Source organism: Dipodomys spectabilis, unplaced genomic scaffold (assembly GCF_019054845.1).
Source record: "Dipodomys spectabilis isolate Male_0828 unplaced genomic scaffold, ASM1905484v1 ptg000175l, whole genome shotgun sequence".
Lineage (NCBI taxonomy): Eukaryota > Metazoa > Chordata > Mammalia > Rodentia > Heteromyidae > Dipodomys > Dipodomys spectabilis.
This window is the reverse complement of record NW_024870852.1, coordinates 15,275,602-15,288,629: the sequence shown is the minus strand read 5'-3', so window position 1 is coordinate 15,288,629 and position 13,028 is coordinate 15,275,602. Positions and strand designations below refer to the sequence as shown.

General features: G+C 47.5%; 1 protein-coding gene across 2 annotated transcripts in view; it reads right to left on the bottom strand.

Moving 5' to 3' along the window:
* Positions 1–794: 794 nt before the first annotated feature.
* Dhx35 (DEAH-box helicase 35) overlaps positions 795–13,028 on the bottom strand; it is a 55,141-nt gene continuing 42,907 nt past the window's right edge. For both annotated transcript variants that reach the window (XM_042694758.1, XM_042694759.1), the window contains 6 exons: positions 12,364–12,441; positions 9,897–10,026; positions 8,061–8,142; positions 5,593–5,664; positions 4,311–4,422; positions 795–1,957 (listed from right to left, as the gene is read on the bottom strand). In XM_042694758.1, coding sequence (XP_042550692.1) covers positions 1,913–1,957; positions 4,311–4,422; positions 5,593–5,664; positions 8,061–8,142; positions 9,897–10,026; positions 12,364–12,441 — 519 coding nt within the window. In that variant the 3' untranslated portion in view covers positions 795–1,912. The remainder of the gene's footprint in view (positions 1,958–4,310; positions 4,423–5,592; positions 5,665–8,060; positions 8,143–9,896; positions 10,027–12,363; positions 12,442–13,028) is intronic.

Here is a 13,028-nt window from a genome sequence, read left to right as displayed (position 1 = left end):
GCATTTTGTTTCTAAGGAAAACCTTTAACCAAAAGGACTACCATGTGGTGTCACCAGCATCCCATGTCTCCACCCTGCCCCCCTCCCTCCCCTGTGCCACACATACAGCCCAAGGGCTCAGTCAACATTTGCAGGGCAGGTAGCGACTCACAGGAGCAGACTGAAGCAGGGAGCCCCTGTGGAGGCCACGCCCAGCCCCCCCCCCCCCCACCGTCCCCCGTCCCCTGCAGGCCTGGGCAGGCTCCACACACAGAAAGAGCTAAGGTCTCAGACCGTGAGGACCCACAAGGGGCAGTAACAACACAGGAGAGCAGGGAGGCCCCTCACGAGGCCAGGGGACAGGGGAAGGAGGGAATGTATGTACTCAGAACCTGCCCTTGGACAGAGGTGACAGGTGACGGTATACTTGCTTCTGGTTGCTTCCTTCCGGAGTCTGGCCTCCCATTTTGGATCTCTGGTCTCAAATCTGACAATGTGGATGCTTTTTCTCCCTTCCATGCCAACATAACTTTTTAAAAATAAAATGTTTCAGAACTCTGTTTGGGAAGATCTCCACTGAACACTGGTGAGAATTTGCACCTCTGGGGCTTCTTGAAATAGTGATAGCTTGCTCTAAGACGGTCTTGCTGATAAGCAATCAGGCACAGAGAGTATTTGGTGGGGCGTCCTGCATTCCTGTAACCCCTCTCCCAGCACCCAGAAGCCGAGGTCTGCCTCAGCCTTGGGCTTCGTAGCTAACGGAGGGCCCTCACCTGGATCAATGAATGAGACCATCTTAAATACAGACCACGAGGTTCACGGATGGGAGGGAACAGGTTTACTTCAGGTATAAAGGTTTTTACTATTATTAACAAGTTCTCGTTACTATTTACATGTTTATAAAAATGACAAAATGGAAATAAAAATGACATACAGGTTTGGTGCCAAAAGTGGCGGATCCAAACTAAAACCAGTACAAAAATAAATGCATCTTCAAGCCACGTGTTTTAAGGTAAATGTCACTGAAACGCTAAGGGGAAACACCTGTGGCGTCATGTGTTGTGAGTGCGGTCATCGTCACAGCGAAGCAGCCCCTGGCGCGGCCCTGACCCAGTGCCTGCTGGGAGAGCCACCCCACGTTCTCGCAAGAATGCAAGCAGACTAAGATCAACATACAAGATTATGTTCCTGAGCTACAGAAGTTTAGAGTGCCTAAACTGTAGTGAATTCCTGCTAAGGTCCAGCTCCCATGGGGCCGGAGCTGAGGTGCCCGGCTGGTGGCACCAGGACACGGTACTGTACTGAGGGAAGCTAAGCCCACCGGTGAAGGACGAAAGCCTGGGCTGACAGTGCACTTGAATCTTCCTGCCGACGGCCAGTCCCCTGTGAGTCTCCTGGCCTCACAGAAGCAGGCACAGGGGCTGGGGAGAGGCGGACAGGAGCTGCTTGGTGTGTGAGCCCCTGTGCCTAACAGACCTGGTCCTTGGCGGCCTTGGTAGAAGTCCTCAGCGCTCGCGGTCTCTTCCTTGTAGAGAGCAGCTTGTACATGCCCACAGTGGACTTCACTGGTCGACATAGTTGGGGCCACAGCAGGGAAAGCAAGGGAGTCCTGCCAACCCACAGGCCCCACACTGGTTCTGGCCCTCAGGCTGACTCCTCCTCTTCCTCTCAGAGCCTGGCTGGCCAGCAGCGCACCCTGCTGGAGTGGCATGCTGGCTGGGTGAGCAGCAAATGAGACTGACGGTAGGGCCCAGTCCCCCCCAGCCCTGCCTGGGTGCCGCGTGCAGGACCCCCCTGCCCATGCAGACTCCTGCAAATACTGAGGGGAGAGGGCAAAGAGGCTAAGGGGCGGGCTGCAGCCCACTTCAAGGCAGCAGCCAAGTTCCATCTGCACTGCTGCCCGGCAGTCCCTGCAGCCACAGCTGAGCTAGGCTCACTGGTCCTGGACCTTGGCCCTTTTGGCCTTCAGGGACAGGTGCTACAAGAGAAGAGAAAACACCACAGATGAGAATGCTGAGACAAAGAAACCAGACTCCGCCAGAATTCACCCAGCAGTGACCAAGTAGACTCCTCCAGCTTCTCCACAAACACTATACAAAAAACTGTGGAGAAAAGCCCAGTGCCCCACCAAGGAAATGGCCCTAAGAGGCCACAAGCAGCCTGAAGTTGCAACACTAGGGCCAGAGAAAGGTTTTCTTTGGCTGCAACCAAAGGCCTGGGCTCTGGGACTGGGCTTGGGTGGGGCATGGACCTCAACTTCCCAACCATGGAGTAGAACCCACACCTTGGGAATAAGGAAATGAGTCAAGTTACCATGAGTCTTAAGACGTCAAGGCCTGTGCTCAAGCTATGGCCCAGCCTATATGGGGTGACATGCTACGCAGACTGGAAGACAGCACAGACACCTCAGAGTGACACTTCGTTTCCAGACGCTCCTCTAACAGTGTAAGAAACACAAAGCCTACTAAATCACAATCGTGGGTACCAGGTAACATTCTAAGGTGAAACCCAAAGCGCAAGAAACCCTTAAATGTGCATTTGAGCCAGAGTGGGTGGGCTTATGCCGTTAGTAGGGACCTCCACTCACCAACTAAGAGACACCTGACACGCTGAGAATAATCACATGCAGATGATGCAGAGAGCCTGGAGGGGCCACCCTGACACCCAGAGGCTCCCTGTACTTCATACCTCAGCATACCCCGAGGCCACACCAGCAAGCTCCAAGAGACTAACAGGACCTGGGCTGGAGGAAGCAACAGAATTCTACCCATTCCCCCTAGATAACAAAGGAATCTTGGAGAATCAGGGAAAACAATTTAAGAGCAGGAAGGCAAGTCTCTCAAGAGGAGGCTGGTTCTTTTTTTTTTTTTTTTTGCCGGTCATGGGGCCTGAACTCTGGGCCTGGATGCTGTCTCTCAGCTCTTCAGCTCAAGGCTAGCACTTTACCACTGGAGCCACAGCACCACCTCCGACTTTTTCTGTTTATGTGGTGCTGAGGAATTGAACCCAGGGCCTCATGCTTGCAAGGCATGCACTCTACCACTGAGCTACCTTCCCAGCCCCAGGAGGCTGGTTCTTCCTATTGAGCTGTGGGTCTGATTGCACTCTGTGCTCTGCCCTTCACCTGATGTGACCCCCACCACTACGGCTGGACATCCAGAGCCGTGACCTGTGGATGGAGAGGCTGCCAGCGTGCCTGTGCTGCCTTTTTTGGTGCTCTTTTCTGGAAGGAATGTTGAGTATAAACAAAGTAGACTCTGAACCATTTTGGGCTTCTTTACAGGGTGAGAGCAACACTGAAAGCTGAGTGATGGAAAGTCACAGGCGATGCCAGGGACAGTGTGGATGACCTGTGGGCTGGGCATGGGGTGAGCTGGGGTGAGCTGCACCATGCACGGCCGCCCTGGGGCCATGCTGGTACCCAGGGAACTCAATCTTTGGACATGTGAACAGAAGTACCTTTGGACTGCTTCTGATTGCGGGACCTTTTGTCTTGTATATAAGTTTGTCTAATTTGGGGAAGGGAAGGGGAATCACAGAAATGGTGGGGTAATGGGTCAATCAACACAACAGCAATATTCACGAGATACCATGCTGGAAACGAACTTTACTCTGGGGGGCCTGGGGGAGGAAGTGGGAGAAAACAAGGGCGGGGGATAACCCTGTTTGAAAAGAATTGTACTCTTTACTTACTTATGTAACTGTAACCCTCTGTACATCACTGTTACAATAAAATTGATTTTTTTTAAAGAGGACCAACTCTTCTAACAGCAGGGCTTGGCCACCCACCTGTATAATGAGTCTGTCATACCAGGTGTTTCCTAAGGTCTCAGCCTCTCTGAAAATGTTCTTACTGTGGTAAATGCCAGGAATTTGGAGAGAAAAGACAAGTGTGAAAATTTGGACTTATCATATTCTTCAAACTTCGGAAGCCATTTGCCCTTTAGCTTCGTGGGTTTGACTTAAAGAAACTTCAATTCTGGGGCTAGGAATGTGGCTCAGTGGTAGAATGCTTGCCTAGCATGCATGAAGCCCTGGGTTCGATTCCTCAGTACCACATAAACAGAAAAAGCTGGAAGTGGTGGTAGAGTGCTAGCCTTGAATAAAAGAAGCTCCAGGACAGTGCCTAGGCCCTGAGTTCAAGCTCCAGAACAGAAAGAAAGAAAGAAAGAAAGAAAGAAAGAAAGAAAGAAAGAAAGAAAGAAAGAAAGAAAGAAAGAAAGAAAGAAAGAAAGAAAGAAAGAAAGAAAGAAAAGAAAGAAAGAAAGAGAAAGGAAGAAAGGAAGGAAGGAAGGAAGAAATGAAGCAGCTGGGTAGATGGTTTACCCTACCGTTCCTTGTTGGTAGAAGTGTGGAGCCAACTCCAGCAGCCAGGCAGATTCTATGGCGGTCACATCTCTCATGTAATACTTGGAGGTCTGCACGACTTCATTGTAGATAACCCTGAATCAAACAAGAGGCATGACTGTAGGGCCCTCCTGCATTTATTGGTGTGTGCTCCGCACAGGCCCTGTAGCAAGCACAGGTGTTCAGGCTGCTCTCTGAGCCTCTTGGTTGGGGGGGAGGGGGAGTGGGGGGAGGGGGCATCACACAGTGTCACAGTGTGCTTTACAAATGAGCTGTACACCCCACAGGACTCCTAAGGCACCACAATCACCCACAAAGAAGCTTTAGTCCACATTTATGGAGCTCTGAAAAGAACTTAAGGACTCAATTAGGAAACACATTAACACAGGCAAAGGACTGGGAAATGGTTCTAAAGAGACACAAAGGAACTTTGCAAAGTGATGAAAATACTTTGTATCTTATTTGGAGTTCAAGTTACAAGGGTATACAGACCTGTCAAAGGAAAAAGCCTCACCTAAAACTCAGGTAAACATACAACTAAGGAGCCAGGGGACATTAGGAGATATTGAGCTTCCGGAGTGGTCTTCAAACCATAAAACCCAAAAATACACCAGCCATCCTGCAATAGGTCTTTCTACCCTCTATCTATGCACGCATGCCCCTGCCTATTTCCCAGGTCTGTCAGTGGTAAAGAACCACCGGCACTGTCCTGACACATTGCCAATCAATATTTCTGTAAAATACAGTACAACAAATTACTTTTAAAGAAACATTGCCTCCCCCCACCTCTGCACTTCTCCCTTCCTTGCCAGCCAGTGCTTCAGACTGGCACAGGGTCGGCTTGCCAGCTGTAACAGCGATGTCCAACCCCCAGACACGGGCTTTGCTCCTACTGACATGCGTTCCCCATCGACTCCTCAGGCTAAAAGCCCTTTAAAGTCCTTTCTGTCTGTCCTCCATAGAGGAGCCATCCACAGCATTTCCAACACTCCTCTGGCAAAGCCATCTCCAGCTGGACTGCAACTGGACCTTCTTGACATCACCTATGCTGGCTGTGCTGGGTGCAGAGCTCATCGCACACCACTGTTTGCTTAAAGGAGCTTTGTAAGATCAGAGACCCTGAGGGCGGCTCAGCAGAATCAACAAGTCCACCAACCCTGAGGAGCACCTGTACTCCAGGCCCTGGACCCTGCTCTGGGAACCCTGTGGTGACCTGCTTCAAGGCAGGCAGGCAGGCTGGCCTCACCTGGCAGCAGAGGGACTTACCAGCGTGGCGGCTTCTCCGCATAGAGGACGGACGCGGGGTGGATATGCAGCTCATGGTCATCGCGGATAGTCCTTGGAAGACACAATTTGTCTAAGGCACTTCACAAGACCACAGTTTTGTTTTGTTTGTTGGGCATGGGGCTTGAACTCAGGGCCTGAGTGTTGTCCCTGAGCTATTTCGCTCAAGGTTACCACTCTACCACTTTGAGTCACAGCTCCATTTTCAGTTTACTGGTGGTTAATTGGGAGATAAGAGTTTCACAGACTTTCCTGCCTGGGCTGGCCTCAAACCACAATCCTCAGATCTCAGTAGTTAGGATTACAATTGTGAGCCACTGGCACCCAGCTTTCCCAGTTTTTAACATTATCAAAATATGCACCAAGGGTAAATGCCACCTGCAGCCATCCCCACCTTTAAAGTGAAGAATAAATCATGCAGAAAAGAGAAGAGCAACGTGTGGATGTGCAGAAAAATAAGAATACAGTGATCTGCCTCTGTGTGTGTGTGTGTTTATAATCTGCAGGTTCTTTCCCAACAATTCCCTTCAAGACAGAAAGAACAATGTGAGTCTCTATAAGCCTTCCTAGTACAGCCAGTTAAATATTAAGGTTAAAGACCACAGAGGAAGTTGAAATGGTGGAAAAAGTGAACTCAGTGTGGGATTATTAGATTCTCTGAAACATGTATTACTTCCAATTCTGTCTCAGATTTGATTCAATTTAATTCAAACTATTAACTGCGCACATAACTACCAGCAAGAGCAGATCACAAGGCATGAATAATGTGTGTGTTTCTGTGGGCACTGGGTCTGTCTGCCAGGTGTCCTGCTGGCCCCATCACAAAGCCAGATGACCCTTCATCTCCAAAAGAATGACTGGCCAGAGCCTTTCACGTAACCCCTATTTCTGTTGAGGACACTGATGAAATTTGTAAAAAGCCCATCACCATGGCTAAGTGACACCCTTAAAATGAGAAAGACAATCAAAATGCCCAAGTTGGCACTGACTGGGGGAGCTCAGGCCTCTCCAAAAGGGGTCTCCCCTCCCAAAAAGAAGGGGTGCCTCCACACAGAGATCAAGATGGAAGAGGGCCCCCCCCCCCAGGACAGGCAGCAGCCCTAAGGAGCTAGACCGCTGACCTGGACTAATGAGAGTTCACTAAAGACAAGGTACATGCCTCAACTTAATGTTCACACAGCTTCCAGCATACTAGATTGAGCAGATCTGGCTGCCAAAATTAAAAACATTCACTGAATTCTGGACCCTTTAACAGAAGTTTAGTGTCCTGGGAAAGGGAACTTGTCAGAAAACAGATTCTAATATTTTCTGAGGGGAAAAAAAAAAGTACACTCTTCCAAAGAAAAAACTAACGGCAAAAAATGAGAGGAAATCCAAAAAAGAACTCAGAAAAAAAAAGCCTTTTATTAGGGATAAGGAAATAGCCAGGTATGGTGATGTATGCCTTTAATGCCAGCTATTTAGTAGGTAGCCAAAGCAGAAAAATTCCAAGTTCATAGCCTTGGCAACAGGCCTGTCTACTCTTTTTTTTTTTTTTTAGGTCCGGTCATGGGGCTTGAACTCTGGGCCTGGACGCTGTCCCTCAGCTCTTCAGCTCAAGGCTAGCGCTCTACCACTTGAGCCACAGCACCACTTCCGGCTTTTTTTCTTTTTGCTTATGTGGTGCTGAGGAATCGAACCCAGGGCCTCAGGCATGCAAGGCAAGCGCTCTACCACTGAGCCACCTTCCCAGCCCCCAAGCCTGTCTACTCTTATGTGGCTCAGTGGTAGAATATTTGCCTAACATGTGCAAGGTTATGAGTTCTATCCACAATAGCAGAGAAAGTAGGAGAAAAAAATCCAATGATAAAATGATGGCTAAACTTCATAGGTAACAGTAAGTTACGAGACCACATTAAGCCAATGGTCAGGAGGGGCAGACGTCAAGTAGCAATTCCAACAAACTAGGGAGATTTAGCGTGGAGAAGACAGTCTAAGTACACTTTGGCTTTCACTGCATTTGAATATGGTAAAGGCTATCATAAGCATTGGCGACAGGCAGTTTCCTGTACCTGGAAAAAGGACTAGAAGAACTAAGGCTGCAGGAAAAGATACTTGCCCAGCTCCAAGACATCCTGAGCACAATGTACCAGTGTCTAGGGCCTAAAGGGCTCTAAAGACAAAACTACTCAATGGTAAAATAATTTCCCTGAGAAAGCAGATTAATGGCTTCCTGCAGTCCTACAATTCCATGGTTAGAACTGTCACCTTATGCAACATGTGGACACACTGAGTATTTAGAGCCCCTTGAAGAGTTAAAATAATCTGCGTAAAGCTATCTTCTAATCGGTTCTGGAAGGAGGCATGGTATAATTCAAAATAATCTGATTTCTTTTGTTTGCACAACGATTTCTGTTTTTGTCACTTTAAAGACTCCCCTTTACAAATGACGTCAGGAAGTATCATGTTACCTGTAAGCTCCAGTAGAATGAAACCTGGCTGCATTCGCAAAGAATCCCGCGACGATGCATCTCAGGACGGGATCTGGATCACCTGCCCAAGGCAGCAACAGTGATGATGACATGCTCTCCGGCCCTACACTCAGCATGCTCAGGCCTGTGCTGGAATGCACAGCATCCAGGCCTGACTGCCCTCCCTCATGCCTCCAGGCTGCTCATCGCCTGAACCAGCCCAGCCTCGTGTCTCTCCTTGCCAAATAAATGTCCTCCAGCACAATCCGAGGCAGCCCATATTTGCCTTTATGCTAAGAGCAGGTGACTGAGAAATGACAAAAGACCTGGTTCTTGCTCTTGGACAAAATAAGGCCCTGAAATAAAACTGCCTGCACATTACACTCACTGTGTGTATACTTCAGCAAGTGAGCCTCACGATTCTCATCTACAAAATGCAGCCACAGCAGCACACAGTTCAGAGCTGCTGTGAGCATTAGGACTGGAAGAGTATGGCTCACATAGAACAGCACCTGTCTAACAACACAAGCCTCTGGAGTTCAAACCCCCACACCAAACAAATAAAATAACATTAACACAGAACACTAACTGGCCTGCTAGAAGCACTCAAAAAATGATAGCAGAAAACTTGTAGGGTTGAGAATGTGGCTGAGCGTCTAAGACATAATTAAGACTATCAGGAGGACTTGGAACGGGAGGTGTGGCTCAAGTGGTAGTACACCAGCCATGAACAAAAAAACTGAGAACATGAGTGCTTGAGTTTAAGTCCCCAGTACATACACAAACAAAAAAGGAACTGCTGCTAAACAGATGCACAGATATGTCACCTCCAAAATGTAGGCTGATGAGCAGCAACAACTGGGCTCTGCTGACTATCAGCTGTGTTGTCCTGAATGATGCCTTTCCCATAACTCCACCCACTCAGGGCACAACCCCTATGCCTCACAGAGGGAGAAGAAATGAGAGAAGTCTGCAGAGCCCAACACTAGTCCACCCTACTATGTCTTCCACAGCCACCGTGACCAGTGCTACAGGCCAGAGACCACATGACACGGCACTACCTGCCTTACCCCAGGTGACCACCTACACTAAACACATGGTTTTGCTTTAGTAACACTTGCATCTGAAAAGAAAATACGATGTGTATGTAATAGCCGTGAACTTTATTCAATTAAATTAATTTTCTTGCAATGACCATCATTATATTAATTGTATGATGTGTGAAGGTAGAAATAAAACATAGTGGTCATAAATGTGGCAGATAATATTTGGCCTGTCATGATGCTTCTTATTCCCATGATACCTTGGGTTCCCATTCAAATACATCTTCCCATAATGCCCTGGGTTCCCACTTAACCAATGAAAAGAGCCAGGACAGCATATGTATAAGCCATTGAGAAATCAGTGCAAAGCCCAGGGGAGGAGATATGGGAGGAGCCCCATACTAAAATAACCACCCTCCGAGAGGACTCCACTGGACTCCTCTTTGGCGCTCACTCTGGAGAGTCTCCCTACTTTCAGGGCTTTCCTTTCACTTCCACATGAACTTGCTCTCTCTGCCTTAAACACAAATCCGTACCCGTAGACACACCGTTGTCAGTGTTAAGACTCTTATATGCCATCATAGCTTTAAAACTCTTTTGGTAAGAAGCCTCAGAAATAAAAAATGGATGGATCTCCTTGGGAGAAACACAGACTTTACCTTCAGGTTTTCATTGATTGAGTAGTTCAAGCTGCGAAGCCTGATGTAGGGACAGTGCGCCATGCCACCAGCTATCAACCCACAGCTAAGCAAAGAAAGGGAAGTCACCGCAGGGCCACTTCACACCCACTCACCTTCGCTGGACTTCTTGGGCACCTGAAACTTCACAAGCAGCTTTTTCAACTGTTCTCGCACAGTTGCGGCTCTGACAAGCCCCTTGTAATTCAGGAAATGCTCCTGGCACCACTGGGAGTTTTTATTGTGCTGCAGAACAATGGGGCAGGACAGGCAGAGCATTAGGAAAGCTGAGACCCAATATGGGGAGACATTATCATCTGGAGACAACTTCAGGTCATATCTGGTTCTTTGGTTTTGTTATGTTTTTTGTCCCATCTCTCTACATTTACAATCACACTTGCTCTCTGCACTGAGGAGTGAATGAGGAGGACACAGAAGCTGCTGTCAATCTAAGCCCAATGAGCAAGAGCCACCTGCCAGAAACTCACTCTCAGCTAGTCTCTATTATTTGGTAGGCTTCGGTCTACACTTTAAGACTCTTGTCACATGCTGGAACTATCTCCAAACGTTTCCTATTTGTCCCCTAAGTATGGCTTTTCTGCCAGTAATCCTTAATTTTCTTCTGCATTCTGAAGTATGACCATGTCTTTGATTATATTACTGCTCAAGCCAGGCAGGAAAGTTTAAAAAAAATAAGAAAATGTAATTTATATAGGATTTTCCAATAATAATGCAATCTGCAGCTAGCGAAAACATGGTGAAGAGCTGGGAACGTGGTTTAGTGGTAGAGTGCTTGCCTAGCATACATAAAGTCCTGGGTTCAATTCCTCAGTACCACATACACAGGAAAAACTGGAAGTGGCACTGTGGTGCAAGTGGTAGAGTGCTAGCCTTGAGCTGAAGAGCTCAGGGACAGTGCCTAGGCCCAGAGTTCAAGCCCTACGACTGACAAAAAAACAAAAACAAACAAACAACAAAAAAAGGAAATGAGCAAAAGAATTTTTTTTTCTTTTTTTTGCTTATGTGGTGCTGAGGAATCGAACCCAGGGCCTCATGCATTGCAAGGCAAGCGCTCTACCACTGCACCACCTTCCCAGCTCTGAGCAAAAGAATTTTAACTGTATCCATAAGTCTTAGTAAAGAGACAGGGGTTTATTATTCCAAAAGCCACTCACTAACTGGAAAAATCTTTCTCATATCTCTGGTAAAAGAAGCATCTTAAGAAGTAAATAGAGGCTGGGAAGGTGGCTCAGTGGTAGAGCGCTTGCCTCACATGCATGAGACCCTGGATTCGATTCCTCAGCACCACATAAGCAGAACAAGCTGGAAGTGGCCCTATGGCTCAAGTGGTAGAGCGCTAGCCTTGAGCTGAAGAGCTGAGGGACAGCAGCCAGGTCCTGAGGTCAAGCCCCACGACCAACAAAAAGTAAAAATAAAAATAAAGAAATGAATACAAGTCAAACATAATGGTTCAAGTCTGTGATCCAAGCTACTTGGAGGCAGAGATCGGAAGACCACAGTTCAAGGACAACCCAGGCACAAAACAGTGATACATGTCTATCATACCCAGCAATGTGGGAAGCACAGATAGCCCAGACTAGCCCTGTCATAAACAACTCTACTTTGAAAATAACCAAGATAAAAAGAAAACGCTGGAGGCATGGCCAAAGTAGTAGATAACCTGCCTAGCAAGTATGAGGCCTAATTCCATCCCCAGCACTGCATAAAAGGGAAATAAATACAGATAGTGTATGCCTGTAATCCCAGCACTGACCTTACTACAGAATAAATCCTGTCTTCATATACAAGAGACTGGGTGCTGGTGGCTCACACCTGTAAACATAACTAGTCTGGAGGCTGAGATCTGAGGATTGTGATTCAAAGCCAGCCCAGACAGGAAAGTCTGTGGCATTCTTCTCTCCAATTAACCACCAGGAAACTGGAAGTGGAACTATGGCTCAAAGTAGTAGAGCACTAGCCTTGAGCAAACGAGCTCAGGGACAGTGCCCAGGCCGAGTTCAAGCCCCACAAATAGTGAAAATACAAAACATCATTCCCTTTTCTTTATATGATGTTTCTGTTTTCACCATTTTCATCAGCTTCAGTCTTTTGAAGATATTTGGTGAAACCTTTAAGCTCTCTTACTTGTTCTTGGCTTTACTGAACATGAAGGATGAACGTTAACACGGACTGTAGCAAATATGGTCCAGGTATGTGATGACAGACATTTGCCTACACATCTTCTCTTGGTAGCTGGGACAACTTTGAAGGTTCAATCCAAGACTTGAAGTTGTTCTCAACACTGCCATGTGGCAGGACGTGTTTTCAAATGCTGCCTTTCTGTCCACTACACAGTAGATGTACAGACTGGAAGGACACTGGTTGTAGGCACTAAGCAGCCAGCACACCACTAGGGTGCCATGTCTCCAACCAAGGAAGAACAATGAACGAATCCTGTTTTCCTTCCAGGAACACTACATGGCAAGAATCCCTATATGAAATAGAGGGTCTCCTCTAGTTCTTTGTGAATTCCTAGGTCACTGCAGGTTGGGTTTTGGGTGTGTGAACCACAGCTATGCTTACTTTGATAAATGCTTCATACACATTGAGCATGGTGAGGTGGTCACCTTCTTCCACAGCAAATCTCCTGTGCACTCGAATCTGGAACAAATAAAGCTTCATTTACAAGTTGATCTCCACAAACCCCTTGTACTAGGACTGGGAGAGGCACTGCAAGATCAACAGCATATGGCTGTGGATTCAGAAGGGAGCCTGGCTCACACTGCCGCCAGCCCTGCCATATTCCTAAAAGCCCTTGGCTTGGTTACTTAACCCTGCTTGGCCTCAATGTCCTTATCTCTAAAATCTGGAAATTAAACTTCTTTGCCAAGATGGCTGTGGATGAAAATAATGAACTATAAAGTCCCAGGCACCAGAACTGGATGCCTGTGTCCCTGTCTCAGTCTTCCCCGATCCAGTCGGAATGGTTTCTCTCAGCAGCATTCCCATCCCTACATGGTGTAGGCTCCTGGGGGGGAAAGGGTTGACAATGCCACACCCCCCAGGCCACCACAAGCTAGCTGCAGTCCTTTCACACTCCATCACCGAATTCTTTCTGTAAGATCCTGAATGATGATTTGTTCCCATGGGATTGAGGTACAGATACATCAAGAAGGCAAATGTTTTCATTAACTTCAGAACTCTTCTCCTGAAGTTAAGTGTCACATACCCTTCCCTTCTTTTTTCTC